We start from the raw sequence: 27,916 nt of genomic DNA on the forward strand, positions 1-27,916 counted from the left end.
ATGCTCTGATGTTATTCTTCCAAGTTTGGTGCTTACCAAACTATGCCCCATGGTGGAAGTGAGTTGCCCATCATACAGTCTTGAGAGTGTTGGATCTAGACCAAGGACATCCTGCTTCTTTTGACTTGAGCACCATCTTTTCACAGCTTTGCACACAGAAGGTCCCAGGTTCAACCCCTGGCACCTCCGTGTAGGGCTGGGAGGGACACCCTTGCCTGAAACGATGGAGAGCTGCTGCCTGCCAGTGTAGACAATACTGAGCTAGACAGGCAATTGGGGTTGACTTTCTATGTTCCTGTTTAAAATCATAGCAACTATTTCTTTTGGGCATATCTGGCTCTCTTCTTTTTTTAGAGATGCATCAATGGCCAACTCTACCGGGCTGAGAGATGTGGAAAAGTTCCCTGTACATTTTTCGTGCCCATGTTATGTTACATTAGACAAACATGTTTGGCAGAATTCCCGAAGCTAGCTTTGTTTCTGTCAGCATTAATATATTCCCGACACTGCATGTACAGTCTGGGAAGTAAAATAAAATAAAATTGCTCCAGACTGAGACCAAAACGTTTGATTTGCTAACATGTGGCTTCTTTCCAGATACAACAAGCCAAAGAACAAACGGCAAATTGTCCCTCGGGGTCTGGAACATTAACAGTGGTGAATCTGGTGCATAGCCTCAAACATGCAGTGTGGGCTTAATCGGAAATGATTGAAAATGGAAATTTCTCCTACACTGTACACTGTCATGTCTGGTGAAATCTGCAGGGCCTGAAGCATGACAAGAAAGACCAGTGGGCAGAGATGAGATAGTGGAATTAATTTGCACACCCAGGTAAAAATGTATCATACCACCTGTTTACCCTATGATGAAACCATCAGCAGTTATGTGTAAACATCACATGCATGTGGGTAAATTGTGTGTGTGTGTGTGTGTGTGTGTGAGAGAGAGAGAGAGAGAGAGAGAGAGATATGTGCTGCACACTTTACACTAAGGTTGCTTAAAACCATTGAAATCAATGAGACTCATTCAATCTTTGTGCAGGATTGCAGCCTATGTCATTATTGGTGTACAAACATACTTGGTATCATAGAATCATAGAGCTGGAAGGGACCCAAAGGGTCATTTAGTCCAGCCCCCCGCAATGCAGGAATAGTCCCAGCCCTTTATGGAGAAGCTGAGGACTGAACCTGGGACCTTCTGCATACAAGGAAGATTCTCCACCACTAAGACTTGGGGCACTTCCAGACAACAGATTTATTGATCATTCTTCCTGATTTATCTGTAGGGAGATTAGACAAAGTTGGCCATTTAATGTGCATTTGTTCCAGTTTGTTTGAGGGAGGTTTCTGCTGCATCAAAGCAAGTGTTATCCACACTTCCCAGTGGATTTCCCCACCACTTTCCTTAAAGCAAACAGTCTGATCTTTGGGGAAGGGGGAGCTGTTGTGCAAGACCTCCCAATCCAATATAACTGTGCAACCTGAATTTGCTGATATGTTATTGAATCCCACTCGGAGGTAGTGACAGTCTGGAAGCCACCAAAGTCTCATTTACTTCTGAGTAAACATACTTGGGATAGTGCTGCGTCTGGTCTAAGAATTATCCCTTTGCGTTAAAAAAAGGTGGCGGTGGGGTAACAAATTTACCTGCATTGATAACATTGCTACAGTTATTGGGTTGTCGCCAATGTTAGTCATACTCAGAGAAGAACCATTGAAAAGAACAGACATGACTTACTTAGGTTTAATAACTTTACTGGATCTATTCTGACTCTCAGTTAGTTGAATACAACCTACCATAAAAAGCAGCCATGACAAATGTTCTTTGTACACAATAACATATTAAGCTGTGTAGACACCATATGTTCAAAGCCCGCACACCCCAAGAATCCTGGGGATTGTGGTTTGTTAATGGTGCTGGGGAATTTTAGCTTTGTGGTGTGGTGAGTAAACTACGGTTCTCAGGATTCAAGGGGTTCATTTTAATGTATGGTGTGTACACTGTCCTGCTGTGAATCCATTCTTTGCCATTCAATTTCCAAGAGCAGGCCTTGGAGCTATATTTTCTTCCTTTTTTTGCCCTCTCCCTCATGCAAGCTGAGCTGACATTTCTGGAGAAGGGGAACCAAAAAATTTCATAAGGGAAAGACTCTTGCTCATTGCAAGAATATATTGTCTGTTGCAATAATCTCACTTTTTGTGTTCTGTGTTGCTAAGTGAAGCCAGGAAGTGCAGTTTATCCTGATATCTCAAGCATAAGAATTTGTTTCCGTTCTTTCTCTGTCAGCACAGGCTTTCCCCCTGTGAGCTTAGCCATGCTATATCTGGATATTTCCCCTTTGCAGGGGAAATAGCAACCCAGGTTGTGTACAAAAGATAAGAGATCCTTGTAAGGGCTGGCATGACATGTTTTTCCACATGGTTAACCAAGATTTTGCACAGTGACATCATCTTCCCTTGATTGTCATTAGTAGGAAAAAAGGAACAACTTTTAGGTTCACTGCCAGGGGGTTTGACAGAAATAAATGCAGACTGATGTATAGGATAGGCGTGTCCACTTGTTACACTGAACATAGGTAGGCGCTTGCCTGTAAAAATATTTGTGTGAAAGAGTATACATTTGTTGGTTTGCACAGCTCAACTACAGTATTGTTATACAGGAGAACAGGCTCTACACTCATTTAATGCAATGTGTGAATCTGCCTTACATGACACCCCAAAGCTGTCTTTGTTCACAAGCAGTGTCTCCTCATTTAATAACTCTTATAGCAATAAACCGAGCATCCTAGCCCCATTGAAGCAAATCATATAAATTAAATGCTTTCAGACTGTATAGTATCTCATGGGGGTCATGTAATAATCATGGCCTAGTCACAAAATCATGAGTCAAGATCCCTAAAAAAACAACAACAACCCAAGGTTGGCTTTCAAAAATCTGATTATAAAAAAAGAAATCTATTTTGAGACTCCCTTTTTCTCCAGAACACATGCTTCCTTACTCACTCCAGTTCTGCACGCTATAACTGTGGTTACTGAGCTGTTTGTGCATCTGACTCTCCCCGAGTATCCAAATGCCATGTGGATCGCAGATTGCTATGATTACAAACACATCTACATGAAGTGGGAAAAGCTGGCATATGGAACCATCCTGAGTTACTTTTTGGAGGGGTATAACCAGCTTCTTGGAGGGATGTATGATCAGTCCAGCCACCCACCTCCTTCAATAATCCCTCACACATCTTGTTTCCCAATAACTGCCCTAGGCTTTGGAGGAAAATTTCCAACACAGAGCATGGAATTGGCTAGTAAGTCCATTTGCTGCAGGTACCTCCTGCTTGAAGCAGGAACCGGCCCACCTGTGATGCAGGGTGAAGTGCCTGCCTCGGGTGGCAGAAGTCTGAGAGGCGATGCTCCACTCACCCTGCCACTTCAGCCACCAAGAGGGAGGCAATCTGGCGCATGGTGTTGCTGCTTATCTTTCCTGCTCCGGGCAAAGCAGCCAAATGAGCAGCAAACACTTGGAAGAGCATCTTAGCTCCCACCAAGATCTGCAAGAACCAGGGTGTGGCGGCAGAAGTGGAGTGTGATGAATGGGGCCAGGAGGCAACAATTCCCCTGTGAAATGGGAAAGGCCACCTCTGCTTATATGCACGGCAGCCTTCCTCAATCAAGTGCACTCTAGATGTTTTCGCCTGCAACTCACATCATCTCTGATGATTGGCACTGATGGGTGCTGTATGGGGAGACAATAAGGGCATGGTGTAGATCTTGACTGTATCATAGGCAGGACCAGAGTGGGGCAGGGAGCAAGTGCCCCCCCCCCAGTCAATGAGTTTGCCCCCACCACTTGCCTCCCTGTTTCTGAACTATTGTTTGCATATGCTGTTATTTTTCTTTTGTTATTGATAGTTTTATTAAGACTTTTCATAATATAATAAAAAACTAATCTACACACAAAAGGGAGAGGGAGGGAGGGAGGGAGGGAGGGAGGGAGGGAGGGAGGGAGGGAGGGAGGGAGGGGATAGACGAATACAAATATCTTAACTATTATCCCATACAGAAAAAGGTGCAACCCTCCCAGCTCTCACCTGGGAGCACCCTTTTCTTCCCCCAGCCTTTTTCCCTGTGATATCTCCCCTTTCCTGTTTCTCACACAGAGTCCTTCATCCACTGTCAATCACCTTCATCTGCGTGCAATTCTCTCTTTAACCCATATGCTGTTATTTCTCTATCTTGCCCACCTAGAAATGTACGTTGCCTCTTCTCTGCCTCCCCACTTTTTTATGCGGCACCATTCAGTAGATGTCTCCGTGATTATGAGAACTGGATTTTTATTCTTAACTCATTCAGGATATTGAAAAATCCCTGGATCTCTGCCTTTTAAAACATACACAGACAGTGGCTTCCTGTGCTGCTGTCTTGGCAGAATCACACTATGTGGGAAGGATTCCAGGTAAAGGCCTTTCCTGCTGGGGCACCTCTTACAAGGAGTGCAAAAATACAAGCTGCACAACAGCAGGGTCTGCACTGCTTATGTTCCACTACAGCAAAACCCATGGAGGGAAACTCAGCTGGGCCAGCCCTAGAAACCCCAGAAAGAAGCAAAGGGAGTTGTCCAAAATGTCCTGGGGAGGTAAAAAGTTACCCATGATTTTAAGGACACTCACAGCAGGTTCTTCACTCATGGTGTGAGCATGGCCTTCCAAGCTGTCCTAGATGCATGCATGTCCAGCCTCAGCTTTGCCCATGCTGTAATGGATCCAGCAGGCTTTCCTCCTTAATGTGGCACTTGTATGTTTATTTGCATATATATATATATAAATATTCCAGGAGATCAAAATCTATGTTTGCATGCAGAGTAGCAACTCTCACATTGTTATATCTGTCTATATTTCCTGGACCACACATGTTTCTCTGTTTCTCAGCATCATGCTGTATCAAATTGTTCTTTAGGGCTGCCAGTTTGTCTTGCTCCTACCATTAGGCAGAGTGAGGCAGCTGCCTCGGGTGGCAGATGCTGAAGGGTGGATAGCAGTCGTGAGGTGTTGATGTGTGTGTTGTGTGGTCTACCCTGGTAGTGGCAGCACCAGGGGAATAAATTCAGGGCGGGCACAGAAGAGGCAAAATATATTTATAGGTGAGTGAGAGAAAAAAAAATAACAGCATGTGTTAATGACAGGAGTTCGGAAATGTGGGTGGGCAAGTGGGGCGGGGTAGTAAGCTCCTTGTTTTGGGGTGCTTGCCCCTATAGGCCCTCCTCCTACAGGTACAGAAATAGATGCTGTCCTGTTGCCAATGTAGAAGGAAGGTTCAATCGCCAGCCCAGCCAGGCTTTGCACATGGAATAGGAGGGGGCACCATATTGTCCCTCTCAGGCAGCAAAAGGTCTGCCAGCCTGGCATGCAGAAACAGGTGGAGCTTATCTTGCGGGACTTGACATCTTTCCGCAGGGCCTGCAAGACAGAGCTGTTCCGCCTGGCCTTTGGTCTGGACTCAGTCTGACCCTTCTGTTTCCCTCCCCTTACGGTTTTGATTTATGAGTTACTTTTTAAATGAGGCTGCATTTTAAATTCCATTTTAACCTGTATTTTAAATTGTGTTTTTTTTCTATTATGTTTTTATTATTATTATTATTACCATGGAGCTGACATGATGGATAAAACATCACCTGTTTTAATCTGCATGTTCTGAGATGCTGATAAAGGGACAGCAGCAGAGCAAGCCAAAAAGAAAAAAGAAAGCCCCCCCCCCTTTCAGCCACATCTGTGTGACACAGCTGGGGGAAAATCGAAGCCTGTTGCCCCTCAGGATTTATGGAAAAGATTTGCCATGTTTCCAGATACGCACGACAGGCAGCATGGAAACAGCTCCTTCCCCCCTCCCCTCTCCTCCTCAGAGTATTGTCATTTCCTTCTCCCCCCACAGCACCCCGTGCGAAAAGAAAAGAAAAGCTCCTGTTGTTTCAAAGAGGCAATTATTAGCATTCACCCAAGGAAAAAGGCTGTGAATTATCGTGATTGTGGCGGCACAGCTGATAGCTTCCCGTGCAGCCTGCAAGCGGATTTAAGGGAGGGGAGAAGTTTCTTCTCAAAGAGGGAGAGAGGAAAGAGAGCGCGCGGAGGAAAAACCTTTAGGAGGACAAAAGTACCGCCGCTAAAAGTTTCAGGACTCACCCAGCTGCCCGGTTTCCCGGCGATGTTGTCATCCTCTCAACAAAGCGCGCAGAGGCGCTTCTCGCTTCAGAACCGTTGGAGGTCTCCCTTGTGAAGAAAGTTATACCTTGGCATTTCCCTCACAAAAAAGCGTCCACGCCCTTCTCCTTCTCTCCACCCCCGCCCGGCAAATAAAATAAAAATGAAATAATATATATATATATGCAAATGATGGTGGATTCAACCCGAAGGATAGCCGAGCTTTCACCACAGTAGTTCCAAAACACTGGCGGCTCCGAAATGAGAATCCCTTTCCAAGTGGTGTTTCTGCATTGAGCTACTTTTCTACTTCCTGTATTTGTGTGAACAGGGGCTCTCAGGAAGAGGCTGTCCTTGGTGGTCAAGGGTGTTTTATTTCTTCTTCTTCTTCCTTCCCACCTCCCCCCCCCCACCGCCCTACAAACCCATTTTTAGTCATGAACTTTAGCTCAGAGAGTTAGGAAGGCGGGCCTGCGCTCTCGCGCCTCACCGCCGGCTTCGTACCTGGCTGGCCTCTGAGGGACGCAGTTTCCTCAGCCCCGCAGGTACATCTGGAGGAGAGGCGGGGGCAAAGAGGGCCGTGAACTCTGCGAAGCATTTCATGCTGCAGTACAGTGGTGTCCATCTGCAAATTCCTGAGGCATGTGTATTTGTGTTTTGAGTGAGTAACTGGAACCAGATGGAGTCTGGAAACCTTCGCGCTGTTTCCATAGGACGTGCGAGAATGGAGGCCCGAGAAGCCAGGGAGAGGCGCAACTTTCTGACAACGCTGCAGTAATAGGTCCTTCTGGGCTTGCTACTCCATGAATTAGTGCCCTAATATATATATATTTGTTCGCCAGTTAAAAATCACAGAGCACAACTGCTCTCTACCTGTGGTAGGGTACAGGGCTTATGCATGGCCAGGGGGGAAAAAGAGGGCAAGTAGGAGAGCTCAGTTGGTGGAGCATGAGGCTCTTAATCTCAAGGTGGTGGGTTTGCGCAAAAATCCTGCATTTCAGGGGGTTGGACTAGATGGTCCACATGGTCCCTTCCAACTCTACAATTCTGAGTCCATGATAGATTTAGAATGCTTACATATGCTAATTTACACATATAGATTAAATAGTGGTAATGCTTTGAAATCCTTTAGAAAGAAAGATACGTCACATCAGAGAAGACTGTGGCCAGGTCTTTTCTACTCTCCCTGTGTTATCTGCGGGTGGGGAACTTGAAGGCCACTGAATATCTCTCTCACCTGAGGGTTCTTTATCTTTAAACTAGAATGTAAATAGCTCTTCAAAAAGCCTGGGGTCACGTGACTGTTAATATTATTGCGAACCAAACACATTTCAACCCCAAAAGGGTCTTCTTCAGTTGTAAATATCCCACTTGGCTTTTATCGCAATAGGCTGGTCATACCAGCTGAGATTCTGGTACAATTATATCCTGGCATGCTTCAAATGATGACACTTTGAACATTTGATTGATTGTGAAGAGAATAAAGTTGTATATTTCCATTTACACATATTGCATATTAATTTGCAGATTTATGCACTCACACCAAATTTTGCATTTTAGTTCATTGTCTGAGATTGAGTTTTGTATTGCTTTACGTTTCATATCCTTGGTAGGAAGCTAGACAATAATTATGCAGCTGAAACAAAGACAAAATAGTGACTATTCTAACCCAGATACAATTAAGGCCATTATTATTATTATTATTATTATTATTATTATTATTATTATATCACATTAGCCAAACAGAAACCTGTAGCAGCATCAGATTAAGATTGCCATAGGTTGCTTCCCCAATGCTATTGACCTCCGTCCCTCAACCTACCAACCAACCAACCAACCAGCCATTTATGATTTCTCAATCCAGCTGTGTCAAGCCTTCTGCTATTTCAACTTCGGCATCAACATTCAGTTATGGTTTAAAAACAGCCTTCCTCAACCTAGCACCCTTTAGACATTGTTGGACTACAATGCCCATCATCCCTCACCACTGGCCACCTTGGCTGAGGTTAATGTTAATTGGAGTCCAACAATACCTGGAGGGCGCCTGGTTGATGTAGGCTCCCCCAGACCACCTTTATTTTCTGTTATCTTCACATTCAGCAGGACATGGAGCTGGATCTTGGTGCAATGGACTGCCTCAGCAATTGTAGTTGTTAGCTAGTGTGTGTGTGCATATGCCTGACTTCTGCTACTCTTACCTGACACACTGAATACAGTGGTTATTGGCCAAACGTATTTGGTGTTTTGCAACTTTCTGACTAGTTGCAGGACCTTAGCCAGACCTAGCAGAGTACACGCAGAATCCACGGAAGCAATTGGTGACTTGGCTGCAGACAGGATAGACGAAGCAGGAACCAGGAACTTGTAGTTAGGTGTTGTCAGGGAACTGCCATCGGAAAGAGAGATGGTGCAGAGGCTCCAGCAGACTCGGAGAGATTCTGCAGCGGAGGAGGGAACCAGCAGGGGGAGAGCAGAAGCTCCGGCAGAAGGGGAGTCGGAGGAGGGAGGGCTCTGGGATACTTCTAGTGAGAATAGTGCAGAGGTAACAAGACCCCCGTCGGCAACTCCCACCCTTCGCCGGAAGCTGTCACGCAGAGAGTCACGAAGGCGCATGTCCGTGAAACAACTTTTATGTTGGCGTAAATTTCGTAGACGCCCACTGTCAGATTCTACCAGCGACTAACGGAGTCACGCCTTGGGAGGCTCCGTTAGTGCCTCGGTTTGGTTGACCAGCCAAACACCAGAGGGATCAAGCTTTTACGCACAAGCAGCTCATTATCCCATCACAGCAATCTGACAGTCTTTGAAAGCAGCTTGTGCAAGCAGAGGGCATCATGAGCGAACCAGCCGGAACCGCAGGAGCTGGAGCTGGAGCAGGTCCAAGCCTGGAGGAAAGGTACAGGGCGATGGAGGTCCAGCTCGCGCTGCAAACGGCGAGGCTTGAGGAGAGGAGGGCTCAAGATGCGGATAAGGGGAAAACCGCCCCACTTGCCAGAAAGGTGCCTGGATTGGTGCAGAGATTTGGGGGGGATCCCAGGAACTATCAAGCCTTTAGAACGGAGATGCAATATGCTCTCAATCTACTGTTTGATGACTTCACCGATGAGAACTCTAGAGTGGCGTACGTAATTAGCCATCTAGAGGGAGGGGCGAGGGACTGGGTTCGACCCCTGATGGCAGCCAATAATGATATCTTAAAGGACACGAGGAAGTTTTTTCGCGCCATGGACTTGATGTTTTCCAGTGAGATTGAGCAGGGGGTGGTGCGGAGGCAGTTGATGGGGTGCAAACAGGGGAGCCGATCTGTACGTGAGTACTGGACTGAGTTCACTATGCTTATTCATAGACTGGGGTGGGATCTAGCAAGTGAACCTATTCAAATGTTATTTGAAGAAGGGCTCTCTCCGACCGTGAAAGATGAACTTTCCCGGGCGCCCAGGGCGGAGTCTATGGATCAGCTGACTAAATCTGCACTGTCCATAGGAGCGCGCCAAGAAGCAAGAGCTTTGGAAAAGCGGGAAGGAAAGGGGGAACGTTGGAAGGACTTCCGCATTCCAGAGATTCCGGAGCAGTCTTTCCCGCCCGCAGAGCCGATGGAACTGGGAACAGCGCGCGCGCGCGCAGTTTCAAACACCAGTGAAGGGCGGAAGAAGGAGGGAAAGAGTGCCAAGAGATGTTATCTCTGCCAACAGCCAGGGCACTTTGCCAGAGTTTGTCCGCAAAGGAAGGAATGGCAGGGCATGGCGGGAACTGTTGGGGGAAAGGAGGAAGGAGAAATAGAGGAGCAAGTAAAAGCCAACGCCTGGTTGCCAACATCAGGGCACAGCAGCCAGGCCAGGGAGTAGTGAATGTGCCCACGCCGGAACCTCCAAGACCAGCGCTTGTGATAGAGGTGTTGCTGGAACTGTCAAACGGACACCCACTAAAGATAAAAGCGCTATTGGATTCAGGCAGCTCCTGTAATTTCATGAGTAAGGAGTTTGCTGCTGAACACCAGATACAAACTCTCCCATTAAGTAAGCCTTTGCAAGTAACCACGATTGATGGGAGGGAACTGTTGGGGGGAGAAGTGAGCCAACAGACTGTACCAATGATTATGAGGGTGGCAAGACACACAGAACTGATAGCGTTTAATGTAGCCACCTTGGGAGGAGCTCCCATCATTCTGGGAATGAGCTGGCTGGCACTACACGATCCGCTAGTAGGCTGGCATCAGAGGGTGGTTTCCTTTGGTTCAGCACATTGCCTAGAACACTGCAAGGAGGGAGAGGGTCAGGCAGGGGCCAGAGCCACTCTAGCAGGGATGGAAGTGACTGACAAGAGGAAGGTGCCACCACAATACGCTGATTTGATTGACGTCTTCAGTGAAAAGGAAGCAGATAAACTGCCCCCGCACAGACCCTTTGACTGTCAAATCACCTTACTCCCAGGAGCACAATTGCCAGTGGGCAAGCTGTATGCCATGTCAGACCGTGAGATGCAGGAGTTAAGGGAGTTCATTGACAAGAACCTCAAGCGAGGTTTCATCAGAGAGTCACGAGCGGTGGGGGGCAGCCCAGTGTTCTTTGTGGACAAAAAAAACACGGGCAAACCCAGGCTTGTGTGTGATTTCAGGGCCCTAAATGCTGTGTCAGAACCAGTGACTTTCCCTATGCCCAGAATTGATGACATTCTGACACGGGTGAGAAAAGGGAAGATTTTTACCAAGCTGGACCTTAGGGGGGCATATAACTTGGAAGACCACTATGTTCACCCCCTTGGGGGAGTTTGAGTACCTAGTTATGCCTTTTGGATTACAAGGGGGCTCCGCCTGCTTTCAATCATTCATGAATCACGTCCTGGGGCCATTGCTTTACAAGAACTGCGTGGCGTTCTTAGATGACGTCCTGGTGTACTCAGAGAATGAGGAGCAGCATGTGCGAGATGTTAGAGAAGTACTGAGCAAACTGCGAGAAAATCGGCTGTGGGTGAAACTGGAGAAATGCCAGTTTCATAGCAGGGAGGTGGAATTCCTGGGGTACCGGTTGTCTGACAAGGGGTTGGCTATGGATCCCAGCAAGGTTCAAGCGGTACTGGAATGGAAAACACCAAAGACCAAGAAGGACGTGCAAAGGTTCCTGGGCTTCGGAAACTTCTATAGGAAGTTCATCAAGAACTTTGCCCATTTAACAGCGCCCATCACGGATTGTCTTAGCAGCAAGAAAAAATTTGCTTGGACGGAAGAAGCGCAAGGGGCATTCGAACGCTTAAAGGCAGCGTTTGCGTCGGAGGAGCAACTTTTGCACGTGGATCTACGGCAACCAATGCGAGTGGAGACTGACGCGTCAGACCGAGCGGTAGGGGCCGTGCTTCTCCAGCCGGGGAAAGATGCGTCTGAATGGAGACCGTGTGCATTCTTCTCGCGGAAGTTGAACAAATCCGAGAGGAACTACACAGTATACGACCGAGAACTGCTCGCCATTCATGAAGCATTCCGGAGATGGCGGCACTTGCTGATTGGGGCGCAGCACAAGGTTCAAGTCCGGACTGACCACAAAAATCTGGAGTACTGGAGAACAGCCCGAGTGCTGAACCAGAGACAAGTGAGATGGGCCCAGGAGTTCTCCAAATTCAATTTTGAGATTCGTTACGTGCCAGGGTCCGAGAACGTAAGGGCGGACGCTCTTTCCAGAAAGCCTGAGTACTTAGAGGGGGAGGGCGCGCCGGAAGCAAGGCACGTAATCCCTGAAGACCGCTGGGTGTGTGGGGCGGCTTTGGTGGGGCAGAAAGAACTGTTAGAGGGTACGGAGAACGACGAATACGCCCAAGAGAAACTCAGAGAACTCAGGAGGACAGAGGAGAACACAGGGGGGTTTGAAGAAAAGAGTGGGGCGTTGTATTACAAAGGGGCACTGTACATACCCGATGGGGAACTGAGGGGCAGAGTACTCAAGCAGTTGCATGATAGCCCCACAGCGGGGCATTTTGGACAGCACAAAACCATGTGGTTGGTTACCAGGGAGTTTTGGTGGCCCAAGGTGAGGGAGGATGTACGGGAATATGTCAGGGGTTGCGACAGGTGCCAGCGAGCGAAAGGGGAGAGGGTGGCGCCAGCGGGGCTCTTACAACCCTTACCCACACCAGAAAGGCCATGGGAGGCAGTCTCCATAGATTTTATGACGGACCTGCCAAAATCCAAGGGCAAAACGGCGGTCATGGTAGTGGTAGATCTATTAACTAAGATGTGTCATTTTATAGCCTGTTCACATGCGGTCACAGCGGAGGAAACCGCCAAGTTGTTCGTAGAGCATATTTTCCGGTTGCATGGCGCCCCCTTGAGGGTGGTCAGCGATAGAGGGAAACAGTTTACTTCCAGGTTCTGGAGGAAACTTATGAGCTTACTGCACGTGGAAATCAATTTCTCCACTGCCCGGCACCCGGAAACAAATGGGCAAGCGGAAAGGGCAAACGGGATTTTACAACAATACCTGAGGTGTTATGTAAAGGACCGAGAAAATGATTGGGTAGATAAGTTACCTCTGGCAGAATTTGCCTACAACAACGCTGAGAACGTGTCCACAGGGCTGAGTCCCTTTCTGGCAAATTATGGGTGTCATCCCAGGGCATTTCCAGGAGAAGGAGGGGAGAGGTGGAGTGTGCCGGCGGCGGAACATTTTGTTGAAGAGATGGAAGCCATCCACCGTCAGCTACAACTTAACTTAGAGAGAGCCAAGGAAGAATATAAAAAGCAAGCAGACAAAAATAGGAGGGAAGGTGAAACTATAAGGGTGGGAGACCGGGTGTGGCTATCCACCCAGGGACTACCTTTCAAGGGGGGTTGTAAGAAACTGAAATCCAAAAGATTGGGACCCTTTGAGGTCATACAGCAGGTGAACCCAGTAGCATTCAAACTCAGACTGCCCAGTCACATGAAATTGCACCCAGTATTTCACAGGTCATTACTGTCGCCGTACCGAGAGGGACGTGAATGGGGGGGGGAGCGTGAGAGAGAGGTCTCCCGAACGCCCGTGATAGAAGAGAGAGAACGCGACATGAACGTGGCAGGAATCATTGATTCCAGGTGGAAGGGGGATCAGGTGGAATATCTGGTAGAATGGGAGGGGGAAGTAGAGTCGGAAAACACTTGGGTACCCGCTGAGGTAGTCAATGACGAGGTTTTAATAGAAACATTTCATCGGCGTTTCCCAAAAAAACCGCAACCCGTGGCACGATTTAGAAGGGAACACTTTGGGACCACCGATGAGGAAGGAGAGTTTGGAGGGTTCCCAGAGTCAGGGGTGGGTGAGGAAGCCGACTCCGACGAAGAAGAGGAAGACGGGGAGAGAGACGGTACGCCATGGTTAGAAGTGTTTGAATCCTCGGACGACGAGGAGAGTTCCTTTAGGGGCTTTCCGCCCTCACCGCCAGTGGGAGAGGAAGCGGGGGGTGAAGGGGGCCCTGAGGGGGAGGTGGATGTCAGGGAACTGCCATCGGAAAGAGAGATGGTGCAGAGGCTCCAGCAGACTCGGAGAGATTCTGCAGCGGAGGAGGGAACCAGCAGGGGGAGAGCAGAAGCTCCGGCAGAAGGGGAGTCGGAGGAGGGAGGGCTCTGGGATACTTCTAGTGAGAATAGTGCAGAGGTAACAAGACCCCCGTTGGCAACTCCCACCCTTCGCCGGAAGCTGTCACGCAGAGAGTCACGAAGGCGCATGTCCGTGAAACAACTTTTATGTTGGCGTAAATTTCGTAGACGCCCACTGTCAGATTCTACCAGCGACTAACGGAGTCACGCCTTGGGAGGCTCCGTTAGTGCCTCGGTTTGGTTGACCAGCCAAACACCAGAGGGATCAAGCTTTTACGCACAAGCAGCTCATTATCCCATCACAGGTGTTTATTATATACAGTGGACTATTTACAGGAACAGAACACGGATCTTTTGCTAGCTCTCTCTGATACGACTCACAACTCCTACACTGACACACAGAACTCTGAACTCTGAACTGAAATTACGCATTCCAGTTAGTAGGCCATTAATTATCATTCCCTTGAGAGAGCTTGACCAATCAGGGAGCGGTATCCATGTCTCTGTTATCACCAGGCAGACTTACTCCTTCAGATTGCCTTCTGACTGTCTGCCAAACCTTAACTGTCTCTGTGTGAGTAGCTGCATGTACACAGTTTCCCAACAGTGGTACCTCGGGTTAAGAACTTAATTCTTTCCGGAGGTCCGTTCTTAACCTGAAACTGTTCTTAACCTGAGGTACCACTTTAGCTAATGGGGCCTCCCACTGCCGCACAATTTCTGTTCTCATCCTGAAGCAAAGTTCTTAACCCGAGGTACTATTTCTGGGTTAGTGGAGTCTGTAACCTGGAGCATCTGTAACCCAAGGTACCACTGTGCAGGTAACTCACAACCAAGGGGAAAAGAAGATGCAAAAATGGCATGCACTGGGGGTGGGGGTGGGGAGAAAATGGCGGGAAAATGGCACATATTGGGGGAAAGGGGGTAGGAGAGCAGGAAAAAAATGGCCAGCAGTCTTCATTAGAGTGCAGTGATGGCTTTGTTGAGCTCATCCAGGAAGAAATGGAATCGCCAGTTGAGGACCAACTGACTGCTGAAGAGCTGGAGGAAATGGCTGGATCAAACTCAGAATGGGAACATGGGGGTGAGGATGGCCAGCATGAACCAGCAAGCTGGAACCTGCAGAAATTTTCTCAACTCTTCCATGTCATAAAAGCACACAAATGATCTGATTGCAGAGTTTGACCCCTCAATGGAATGCAGCCTCAAGATCATCCATGGGATTACAGACAGTCTGAGCCCAGTGCTTACCGTATTTTCTAGAAAAAAAAGGTGCAGGAACTCACACTTTTTTTGACAGGCAACCCTAAGTTGTTGTGCTTTTTTTAGGGGGGAGCCAAAGTTATTCAGCCTTTTTTTAGGGAGAAAGCAACACCTTTTTTGGGGGGGGGGGAACGGTTCTCCAGACAATTGCCCCAGTGCTGGCATCTCTGTGGCCACATTGCAATGTCACCTGACTTGCCTCCAACGCGTTGCCCTTGCATTTTTACACACACTTTCCCCTAACACACACATTTTTGTATATGTTATTTGACTGGCAAAGGGCATCAGAAAATTTGAAGAAGTGTGAATTTCAAAGGATATCTGGGTTTCAGTTTGTGTATGGTTTGGGGAAGTGGAAATTGGGTGTGCTTGATTTAAAATGTGGACTGAGCCAAATTTCTCCCACCTCCGCAGCCTGAGTATGAGACACTGAACAGCACACACACAAAAACAGAATTTGAATTCTGTGGCAAGAAAAGCCCTGTCCTGCTCTGAATACACGAGGGCCTGGATGTAAAGAACTAATGTAGGTGTCTTCAAGAGCATTAAGGGGACAGCCAGGAGGCAACTGTAGCGGATCCAACCGCTTATCACCAATTAATAATGCGGCAGACTCACCCCGCTAACTGCCCCCTATTCAATATACAGTGGTACCTCAGGTTAAGAACTTAATTCGTTCTGGAGGTCTGTTCTTAACCTGAAACTGTTCTTAACCTGAAGCACCACTTTAGCTAATGGGGCCTCCTGTTGCCACTGTGCCGCCGCTGCACGATTTCTGTTCTCATCCTGAAGCAAAGTTCTTAACCCAAGGTAATATTTCTGGGTTAGTGGAGTCTGTAACCTGAAGCGTATGTAACCCGAGGTACCACTGTAGTGCACACACCTCAATGTGCACCAGTGAACATGAGGTTTTACAAATTTACCATGGGATGTCTAGTGGGGGACTTGTGTGAGAGAAAACTTAAATGATTATAGTCTCAGGCAGAAAATGTTCAAACAAACAGGAAAAGCTTATTAAGCAAAAAAGGGGGGGATTATGAAACAAAGTTGGTCAGGAAATGCGGTCTTTCAGGTAGAAGTTAACTTATTTACTTTAACTAACTATAAGATGACTCAGGCTTAAACACAGTGTTACAGTCACAGCTTCTCTTTACCTCTCTTTACTCAAAATCAGTTGTTATACTTCAGTTTCTGTTACTTAGTTAAATACAGTTAAATACTTTTAAGACCATCCACTTCCTTCACCGATTAATAGCTTGGTTCACGAGTGAGGGGCACTTTCCCTCAGTTACACACTCTTTAAGCAATCCCACGTCTGAGGTATTCTAAATGGTATAACAGACCCAGGGCATCACCTCACCCCTTGTTACTGATTCAGGAGTCTTCTGTACCTAGAAGAACTCTCCCCTCCTGGCTATACTGAGACCCAGGTAGCCTGTAAACCCACAGGTTCAACCTCTCCCACTTCAGTCACAATCCTCCTAGAACAGTCCTGTCTGTATACCTTTCCCAGAGGTAAAAGGTAAAGGACCCCTGGACGGTTAAGTCCAGTTAAAGGTGACTATGGGGTGTGGCGCTCATCTTGCTTCAGGCCAAGGGAACCAGCATTTGTCCACAGATAGCTTTCCAGGTCATGTGGCCAGCATGGCTCAACCATTTCTGGTGTATGCAATGCCAGAGCGCATGGAAACGCCATTTACCTTCCCGCCGCAGCGGTACCTATTTATCTACTTGCACTGGTGTGCTTTCCAACTGCTAGGTTGGCAGAAGCTAGGACAGAGCAACGGGAGTTCACCACCTTTGATCGGATTCAAACCACCGACCTTCTGATCGGCAAGCCCAAGAGGCTCAGTAGTTTAGACCACAGCGCCACCTGCACCCTACCTTTCCAAGGCCCTCAACACTGTCCCCCTATCCAAGCTTCGGGGCTCTGTCCTCTTGCTATAGATAGTTTCCTCAGTGTGGATATTTAACCACTCAGAACCAGTTCTCCCTCAGTCAAATCCCATCCTACTCCCTATCTCTCCCCTTAAATCAAGCCCTAACTCCCTCAAAAGCTGCTCCTTTTGTTCTCCCCCCTGAAATGTTGTTCCTCCCCCTTCTGTGGCTGACTTGGTTAACAATCAGAGAGAGGCTCCAGCACTTTGGTGGCATTTCAGGGGGACTGCATCACCAGACTCTGGTCTGGTTCTGTTTTCCCTCTCAGCAACATCCAGGAGGGCAGCTGAAACTTAATGGCACAGCCAGCTCTTCTCTCTCACTTTCAGAAGAGGTTTGGACATATGACATGAATGGCAGGGGCTGCTGTTCAAGAGGTGCAACCACACGGTCCCTTTGTATGCATGAAACTAGTTGCGTGCAAGTTTGGATCACGACCAAGGCAGATTTGCATCGATTTGCTTGCCTTGCACACTTCCAACTGATTCCACCAGGCTTCAGAAGAGTGGCTGCACCTCATCTATTGCTAATAAAAAAAACACACACTAGCAAGAGTTTTATCCAGTTTCTCTTGCCTCTCACAATTTAACAAGCTGCCTGTCAGTTTCCTCAATTTTTCTCTGTAATCATGAGGTCTAAAATGGTGTATGTGCATGTATGCATGCATGCAGGTGAGCTGGGTTTAAAATGTGTCACCTGGTGAATGTGTACAACACACAAGCAATTTGTACATTCATCAGACTTTGAATGAACTGACAGCATCCACTCTTTTGCACCTGGCAAAGGTTTTTTGTTTTTATCTCCCCTCCCCCTGGCTTTAAATACCATCTGTATTGTTTCTAATTCTGTGTCTATTGGCTTTTATTTTCTAATTTGATGTGATTTTTTGAGGGCTACTTTTTATTGCTTCAATTGTTTTAAGATTATCCGTAAACTAGCTTGAGAAGTAGAGAAAATGAGTTAATTCTTCACTTGCACAGTGCAATGGTGGGCATTTTTTACCCACCATGCATAGCATATCTATTTAAAAAAAAAAAACATTTTTGCATGATCTCTTTCCAAATGACGAGTTTCAGTAACGTTCATGAACTTTAACAAGTGCCAAAGGGAAAAGATAGGACAAGATTGGCTTTTACTAAAGTGCCCTCAACTGATGTGCGGATTGCGTAATCGTAATACCTCCCCACCCCCTCTGTCTGTGAGCTGCTATATATCATCTGCAGGCTGCATAAGGACGCTGGATGAGCTGTTGTGGGCTCCTGTACTGTTAATCTGCAGATTACAAGCCCGTTATAGCACAAACCCGCATTACATAACTGGCCAGTGAAGCCTGCTGAGTCAAACTGTTGGCTGAGTGATTTTGCACATTGGAATGGGGCTGTCTCACAATACAGAGCCTTTAATGATCAGTGTACACACACACAAATGCTAACCTTTCCCCAAGCAGAAATAAAAGGCAGGATCTCTCACTTCCCCTCTCCCTTCTCTGACACACACCTGTGTGAAGAATGTCCTGAATTTATATTTTGGTCAGGGGACCTAGTGGCTTATTATGTCATACAGTCCAGCCTGTTTAAGAATCTATGGACCATCTCTCCAGATCCCTTGCATTTCTGCTGGGGCTCCTTTCAGCTCCAGCATCAACAGAGAAGGCGGTTTTGTCGCTTCTCAGCCCTGCATGTCAAAGTTGTGCTTTCCCAAGAAGTTTGGTGGCACAGGGTAGGGGGTGGTAGTCACCTCTTCCTCTGCTCCCAGTCTGATCTCCCTCACTCTGATCTCATGCGACGATGAGCGTCTTTATTTTGGGATGTGGTGAGCAATTAAACAAAAGTAACAACAGTTTGCTTTCTTCTTACTGGAATGCCCAGTTCTTGCATTTAAATGCAACAAGCTGAGTGTCAGAGGGTGTTGTGATGGCACAAGAGAGAGTGCCACGCTGGGAACCTCAGCCCTAGATTGTAATGGGGAGGGGGGGCACAGCTCAGTGGGAGAGCACGTGCTCTGAATGCAGAAGGTCTATGGTTCAATCGCAACACCTCCAGCTAAAAGGGTGAGGTGGCAAGTAGCAGGAAAGGCTGCTGCCAATTTCTTGTTCTTCATGTTGAAAACAGCTTTGCATATAGGAATATTTTCCATGTAACCCTTTAACAGTCTTGCTGCTGTCTTCAAAATTATTTCCAGCTTTTGTAGGAATCCGTGAAACACAATTTAGAGCACATATAAGGAACAAGTTACAACTTGAATGCAGCCCTAAATAGGAGAGTGTTCATTCCCGATGCCTGGACACACTTTTCCTGGGGAAAACATCATTGCCACTCTCTTGTTATCCTTATATATTTTATTGACAGTGTACATGTGTTGTTATACATATATATATATAGTGCCTTACAATACTGACTGCTAGGTTTATTTTAAATATAAATCTTCATTTCATATTAACTATTGTTTCCCCCTCCTTTTCACGATAAAAATAATCAAAGGTCATGCCAATATTATGTAACAAATTATCACGTTTGGAATTTTCTTTATAATGACATACAGATCTGTACAAAGAACCCCCATATCACAAAAGCATTCACAGTGCATAAGGTCACAGTCATTGAAAAAATAAATAACATGATAAATAGATTCTGTGTAATTTACAGTTTACAAAGTTGTCACTTTCCATTCTCTGAGCAGCACTATAAAAAGCATCTCATTTTTTTTTTCAGACGAGGTACCACCATACCCCATTGTGGGATGCACACTGCACACACCTGTTGCACATGGAAGGGAAAAAGAAAACTACATGGATCAGCAGTTAGTTCTGTGCTCGGAAATGTCCCTGAATCATCTCACTCAACAAAGGGAGAGCTTTGCTGAAGAGTTTTAGCCACTTGGAACAAAACTGCTGCTTTCTGAAGAACTATATACGGTTTTGCTTTTTGCTTTAAAAAAAGGGGGGAAAACACATACAGTTGATGAATATAAAGGCCATAATCTTGTAGCAATGAAAAGTGAGTGTGACAGGGCCGGCCCACCCATGAGGCAAGGTGAGATGACTGCCTCAGGTGGCAGGATCCACAGGGGCAGCAGATCCCAATGTAGATTTTTATTCTCCCCTTGTTCCTGATGCAGATCCTTGCTCACCCCTTCTTCCCTGGCAGGGAGTGGAAGCCATTTTGTGGTTTGCCTCAGGCACCAAAATGTCTTGGGCCGGCGCTGGAGTGTGATGTGTATTCAGTCATACTCAGAGTAGGGCCACTGAAACCACTGAATTTACGCAAAGTATGCTTAATATTGGATATCATCCAAAGACTGGTGATGGGCATAGTCTTATTTGAAGACCTTGCCTGTCTGGCCATGTCAGCTTCTGATGCTTTCAGATTTCACCACAATTCAAGGTTACTGAATATCAGAAGCTATCCACCTTTCAAGCATCTTGAGTTGACAGACCTTAGGAGTTCTACATTCTTTCTGTGGGCGTATGAACAAACAAGCCAACAGACAGAGACAGACAGACAGAAACAACATGTTAGCAATTTTCATTAAGGAGTTAGGAAAACGACAGTAGCTCTCGGTTACAATCAATTTTCTTTCAGAAAGTGCTTTGAATTTCAGGACAGCAGCATGGAGAACATGCAAAGTACAAAAATAAAATCAAAGGTAGTGCACATAAAAGTGTCCTTTGCAAGACCAATGACCCAGAGGCCTTGCTAAATTTGGTGGTGAATCAGGTTCTACTCATTAGGGGAGTGGTTTTCTGACAGTGCTCCAAGAAACCATGGGCTCCTTTGGAATATTATCAGGGAAGATCAAAAACGGCAGCTATGTTCTCCTGAAAGAGTTTGTCCATCACATCCACCTTCTTGCCCATTAATGTGCATCTGCATGGGAGTCTTGGGTGTTGCACTTCATTCAGTCACAACACAGCAATATATATACATCAAAACACTCCCCTACCCCCAGAACGCTTTGCAATGCACTGGACTTTGTTGTGTGTTTTTTTACCGGAAAAGTTAATGCAGAAAGGATTCCCTGATAGTATTGTGTTTGAAAACCACTGCTTTGTATCTGCAGAAGAAACCAAGAATATGACAGCATCTAAACCAGTCTTTCTCCAACCTGGTGCCCCTCAGATATTGGAGTTGTGATGTTGGGAGTTGTGGTCCAAAAGCGTGAGGAGGGTACTAGGTTGAGAAAGCCTGATATAAACACTAAAGACTGATCTAATCAGCCCTTTTAGGGAAGGTTTTGACATGGTCCTCTACTTGCAGGGCAATGGCTTTCTAGTTCATTAGACAGGAGTTGCTTGCTCTGTTCAAGTAAATGGCACAAATAGCAAACTATTGGTATAGGATAACAGAAGAGCAGATTTCTAAACCATACCAAACACTAGTTTGCCCTAACTGAAAAGGGGAATCAAGGAGCTTGGGATAGTTTGAATACCAAGGAGCAAAGGGGCTTTCTACTATCCAATTTTGAACTTTTAAGGTGCTGCATATTTAATGGCAAAAATCTTTGGTTTCACACGGGTACAAACGTTATTCATAATTTGCTTTAAAATTACACTGGAGTTTTAATTTCCTGCATTAACTTCAGCGCTTAGGCAATGTTAACAATGACCTAAACAAAAGTTCTGTTGGAACAACCTAATCTTTAACATTTAAATCATCAGAAAGAGCCTTTAGATGGAAAAGGACAGAAGGTCGTGGAAACTGAAAGAGAGAGAGCTGGAGCGCCAATTTCTACATTCACAACAGTATTTGGTGAGGTGAATGCAACTTTCTGTACACTTTTCAGTATAAAAACGACCTAAAGTAAATAATTATAATTTGGAACCCTTTCCTTTATGTCTTTATGTTTTAAAATTGACCAAACAACAACAAAAATCCACTGTTGAAAAACTAGCTACTTATTTTGTTGTATCTGCAGTGGATGTAAGAAATCATATAAAAAGAAAATAAACTTGGCACAATGATGATTAAGAGTGAGCGACATGAAGGATAAAATGCTGATCCAAAGGGAAGACTCAGGTAGGCAGTCTTCCAGGCTGACTTGCAACCCAACATCAGAGTTTGGATCATCACAAAGTCATAAAAATAAACACAAAACTAGCTCTTGCATACAATTAAAAAAGAAAAAGAAAAAACCACCCAAACAATCCAGAACCACAAAACCAAACCCTGGTCCTGCAGCATTTATTCAGTTAGTAGTACTCCCTCTTAGTAAGGTTTGAAGTGCAGATTCCCACTGCAGGATCAGGGACATTGCAAAAAACGAAAACCCAACAGCCATACTACATTCTACTCTGCCGTGCTCTTTTGAGAGAGCTGCAGAAAGCTGGAAACGCAATAGTTTTTGAAAGAGAATTGAAACTGGTTTGAGAGAGAGCACTGCTTTACCTCCCCACAGATTTCTTGTGTCCCACTTTCGTTGCTGGTCAATGTATGGTGTATGATTTTTGGAGGAGTTAGCTGCCTTGAGGTTAGTATGAAAGGCGGGATATATAAACCCCCAAATAAATAAATAAGCAAGTTTTGCACGACTTTTAAAGAACAAAAAACAAACCCCAAACGAGGCAAAACCTGCTTACTGGGTGCAGAAGTCAGAAGACACACTGCAAGCCATGATCCCTCTTTTAAACCACTTTCAAGTCTCCAAGAAAGGTACAATAAGGAACTGCTTTGTATCCAGTTTTCTCGGTGGTTTATCAAGCATTTAGCTATCAAAGATCTTTTAGAGGAACTCAGTCCTATAAGCATCTCACACCCCAGTGAATGTAGCAGCAGTTTCATATTTAATCAACTGTAATCCTAAACGTGCTTATTGGGCTAGGAAGCAAGCTCTATTGAAGATAATGGGACTTGCTTCTGAGTAAACACGCATGGAATATTTAGTATGACTCACAGACCTGCACAGGACTTGTTTTTCATTTAAGACAGAGTAAAAACAGGATAAGATGGATCAGTTCAGAAGTGGAGAAAGAGCAGTATATAGTCTGATATAGAAAAGCTATATAAATTGTGACAAAAGCAAGTAACAGGCTGCTATCCTAAGTACGCTGGCATGGATTTTGAGCTGAAGTTCTAAGCCCACTTACCAGGGATTAAACCCCACTGAAGTTACTTTAGAATAAAGCATGCATAGGGTTGTGTTGTAAATCTCAATTCAATTTATAGGATTTACTACTTAATAAAGAGTTTAGGATCATACTGTTAGCTTCCTAAGTAGGTCTCAAACCACAACATTTAACTAAACATTCAAGTACTTGCATATCAAAAAGGTTGGCCCATGAAAAGAGTCTTTTTCGGGTGAGTGGGAACCAATATGTTATCAAAACCACCTCCTTTCTCAACTTATTTGCTGCTTGAGGGCAATTGCTAGTTTCTGTAGTCTGCTTCTCTGCTGTCTTTTATATTATTTTATTTAGTCTCCATCTACTTGGAAGTATGACCTGGCCAGCTAAGGTCTGCACTGCATGATGCCACAGAGCCAATCAAATGTGGTGACATTATGATGTCATAAAGCCAATTCAGAGTGAGGGCAACACTTCCCTTCATTCCTAAGAATATGCAAGCCCCTTTCTGCCCCCCTCCGGTTCATAACTCCCCCTCCAAAATAAATAAATAAAGCTGGAAGGGGCTGTGTGCTTTGACAAGCTGTGAAACAAAACCTTTGACTCTGCTCATCACACTCAAAGTTACAGTCATGTCCCTAGATTCTAGAACGTGAAGCATAAAAATGCCTTTTGAATGCTGCACAGATAAGCATACCCTTCCTTTTGCCACACAACCATTTTGTATATTGTCATTGCTACTACTCATAGTTGCTAGCTGCACTGAGAACTTGCTAGCTGCACTGAGAAACTGTACAGTACCAGTACAACTTCCTGGGACTGCTCACAAAGTGTCAGGGATTGTGGGAGTGTACTGGGATAGCAATCATGCGAATCGTCATATACATTTGATAGTTCAGTGGCTCATAGTGTATAAGACACCTATGTACTGCTGGTTTGTGAATAATAATAATAAAATTTTATTTGTACCCTGCCCTTCCTGGCTGAAGCAGGGCTCAGGGCAGCTAACATAATAAAACTAGCACAGTATCAGCTTATGGGGAATTCAGTGCTTTATTGCAAAATTCACCCATCTTGTACTCTCTCTCTTTTTTGCAGCGTACATTCCCAAATAAAGAAATATTTTCATGTTTAATCTATTGGCCACTTTGGTATCAGAGTAGAGAGCCTTTTCTTTCATCCACAATCTAAAACTTACTCAGCTTCCCCCAATAAACACAGCTTAAACGCATCATTACTGGAATTCCAGTAATGTTTGGAATTCCCCCCGCCCTGCACCCCAAAATACATTAGTAGTTGTATTCTCTCTTCAGAACCACACGAGTGAATCTGTTTCAGGAGCAAATACAAGGCACAAGTTTGAGACCAACTTAAGAGATTCTTCCCCTGCTACCCCCCCTCCCCCCCAAAAGAATGTAAGAAATATTGGGAGATAGGAGACTCACTTTGTTTGCATGGCTTTAATTCTATGGGCTTTGCATATGGATTACCGGTAACTATATTATGGGACTCTTCAGCATAAATAACCATTGCCATCCTACATGCATTTTTGTCAGATCATGTATTTGTGTGTGTGTACATAATGCAGTATAATCAAATACCAGATAGAATAAACCTTTTACCAGGGTGAGAGTATAAGTATCATTCTGTTGAAAAATAACTAGCAATAAAAATAAAAAACTGAACAAAATTCAGGATCTGGGGATTGTGGGGTTTTGGAATCCAAATCTGGACTCCTTTAAAGTGCAGGCAATTTCCAGTCTGCCATGAAATGAGACCTGTGGCTGGAGTTTTTGTCTCTTTGGCCCACAAGCAAAAGGGAAGGAAATTATTAGGCATATATAGACCATTCCTTTTCTGGGGTGATGAGGGAACAGTACAAGAACACAATGCCTCTTCCTGAATCCTTTGTCTTTACTTCTGGGTCTTACCTTAGATTATGGCATTCCTAGAATAGGAAGAAAGTGCTTCTAGCATATACTCTGGCTTATATATTATACAGATGTTCCCTCTGATGCCATAACTCAAAGACACCTGAATGCTTCAAGGTTGTCCTATACAGATCAGGCCTACCTAACATATAAGCAAACCTTCCTTATCCTATTGGTATCCTTTGGACGGGCTAATCCAATCAGAGACTTAAAAGCCTCATCCGATAAGCGGCCACAGTTAGGCAGCAGCATGTGCATACTGTCAGCTTGCGGGGACATCTTGTTCCCTTGCTCTAGCACAAGAGCACCATTCCAGTGGCAATCATTGCAGAATCAGTGATGCTCTTCCACTTATTCTTTGCCATGGTCCCATGGGGCTGGGGCACAAGGGCAGAGGACAGCAAGAAGTCACCTTAAGCAGCATGTAAAGGGCTGTTCATTGGCTCTAGAGCAGAGTTTCCCAAACTTGGGTCTCCAGCTGTTTTTGGACTACAACTCCCATCATCCCTAGCTAGGAGGACCAGTGGCCAGGGATGATGGGAACTGTAGTCCAAAAACAGCTGGAGACCCAAATTTGGGAAACCCTGCTCTAGAGGCAGAAAAGGACACACAAGCATTTGCCTGTACCCACGTCCCCCAGGTATATGGGACAGAGTATGGCATCTCTCTACACATACACCCTCATGTGCCAAGTGTAGGGTACAGGCTGTTTCAACTTTTCTGATGCACTAGGGGCAGCTGAAGCTGATTCTTGGGATTTGCTTGCCAGCTTAGGTCAATACTGATATTCCTCATGAAAGACAAAAGACGATTAAGTAGTACGTTCCTCCCTTTGCATAAAACTAAGGTTCAAAAGGAGCAATGAATTCCTCATACCAATTAAAAATGAATTGATCTGTTTGAAAATAATTCCTATTTACAGCACACTTCCCAGTACAGTATAATGAATTTCCTGTGCACATATTTGCATTGAAAGGGATCAGCAGTTCTGTGCAATTTGAGTGATTCATGCATGCAGGAGATGGCCTACAGCAGACTTTTCCACAAGCGACCCTAGCAGTGCCTTTAAGCTTCTTCCTGCTGCTTGTATGGATGTGGGCTGATTCAGACATGCATGCACGTAATCTGATAACTGAACGCTTGGATGCTGAGCCAGCTCACACATTTTTAGGGGACCAGCTGAAAATCACCTGTGAATGCATGGAAACACATTTAGGATACTACACAAGCTACATGTATGCAAATATGTTTTCTATCATAAGCTCAGCAGAGGGCCAGGATTCTGCTGAGTGTACAACACTTTGGCAAACCCAGGCTTGCCTCTATGTAATGTGTGAAACAGCCCTGTGCGATTCAATTGCCTTGAGAAATCTTGTGTCTAAGGTGAAGCATTATGGAAGTTCTATCCCTGATGGTTCGCTCACACCTGATGTACACCAGGTGATGAAACATGCCCAGGAGAACTAGCCTGTAAGAGAGGGAAATGGAAGGGGGGAGATTTAAATCTGCATTGCAATCTTGATATGTTTCAAAATGCTCCCTGTGAGCAGAATATGTGGAACACACTATTCTACTTTCCCATGGAGGAGAAATTTGTACATGTACACTGAAATTTGAGGGCAGGCTTTTAATGCATAATTTTTTCTTTCCTTCCTTTCCAGAAGTTCCTCTAAGGTCATTGTGAATTGGGCCAGCATGGGCTTAAATGGATGGGTGAAAGGGAAAAGAGTATCCTATTTAGTGGGGAGTGGGGGTTATTGTGTGGACCTTTACAGTGCAAAAAGACTTGAGTTGTGAACAGTGAGAATGATAGACAGCAGGAGGGTTAGTGGCATCACCAAAGATCTGTGTGTAAGAATTCAAGCAGTTTAAAAGTCCCTTGTGAGAAGCCCTGCTTGCCTCCTGCCATGGGGTAAATAGTATTCTGTCACTGATACAATTAGTGCAGGAATTCTGCCAAATAGCTGAGCATGCAAAAATATATTTAATTTTTTTTCCTTAATTCACAAAATCTTTTAGCTATCCAATATATTTTATTTAGCAATGTACATTAAAAAAATAAATAAGCTATTTATAAAGATAACTTGTGCTTCTGTAGAAACTGCATTTACCAGCATTACTTTTCATTATTTTGGAGTCAAGGAATGGTGATTAAAATATTCAATGTTTTGGGGGCGAATCTTGGTGGGATCAGCGTTTCAGCATTCCATGTAGCCAAGGTGAACCACCCCAGATGTAATCAGGAAGTGCTGTGGTTCAGCAGGAGAGCACTGCTACCTTACATGCATAAGGTCCCAGGTTCAAACCCCCTGGCAGCTCTGGGAAGAGCTGGGAGAGATCCCTGTCTGAAATCCTGGAGAGCTGCTGCCAGTCAGTGTAGCCCAGGCACAGGCAAACTTGGCCCTCCAGATGTTTTGGGACTACAACTCCCACCATCCCTGATCACTGGTCCTGTTAGCTAGGGATCATGGGAGTTGTAGTCCCAAAACATCTGGAGGGCCAAGTTTGCCTATGCCTGGTGTAGACAACACTGAGCTAGATGGAGCAATGGCTTGACTCAGTGTAAGGCAGCTTCCGACATTCCTATGTACAAGCGGCTTGCGCTTCGTGCTTTGTGCTTCTCCTTAAAGGTCTAAAGTGGGGCCTTTTGCGTTTCCCTTACACGATCTAGACACAAGCTCTAGATGCGGGTACAAGTAGTGCACCTCAACATGCTGGAGGTGTGCATCTCCTTGCTTATACAAGAAGAGCAAATACAGGCTGAAAGAGGTATTCTACTCTTGGTCACATTCCCCCCCCCCTATGAAAAACAAAAGCCCAACAACCTTACACTTATTTTATTTGTGATCTATGCTGGTGAGAAATGGAAACCAGGTTGTAGTTCTAGGGGGCTATGATTCTTAACTCCACTGCCAAGTCAGTCATGATTTGCAAAACAAACAAACAAACAAACAAACAAACAAACAAACAAACA

The 27,916-nt window shown here is 45.4% G+C and overlaps 1 protein-coding gene and 1 long non-coding RNA gene across 3 annotated transcripts in view; one reads left to right on the forward strand and one right to left on the reverse strand.

The window, feature by feature from the left end:
• RIN3 (Ras and Rab interactor 3) overlaps positions 1 to 6,713 on the reverse strand; it is a 70,007-nt gene extending 63,294 nt beyond the window's left edge. Inside the window, exons 1-2 of one of the 2 annotated variants that reach the window (XM_081910071.1) lie at positions 6,696 to 6,713; positions 6,174 to 6,260 (exon numbers count right to left, since the gene is read on the reverse strand). In XM_081910071.1, the coding sequence (XP_081766197.1) occupies positions 6,174 to 6,205 (32 nt within the window). In that variant the 5' untranslated portion in view covers positions 6,206 to 6,260; positions 6,696 to 6,713. Of the gene's footprint in view, positions 1 to 6,173; positions 6,580 to 6,695 lie in introns of those variants that run through there. The other variant, XM_081910073.1, reaches the window with a different exon arrangement.
• Positions 6,714 to 19,284: 12,571 nt separating this feature from the next.
• On the forward strand, positions 19,285 to 27,916 carry LOC309365314. The gene is made up of 2 exons (XR_014165998.1): positions 19,285 to 27,353; positions 27,488 to 27,916. It is a non-coding gene; the product is annotated as an uncharacterized lncRNA (long non-coding RNA).

Source organism: Podarcis melisellensis, assembly GCF_964234715.1.
Source record: "Podarcis melisellensis genome assembly, chromosome: 1".
NCBI classification, from domain to species: Eukaryota; Metazoa; Chordata; class Lepidosauria; order Squamata; family Lacertidae; genus Podarcis; species Podarcis melisellensis.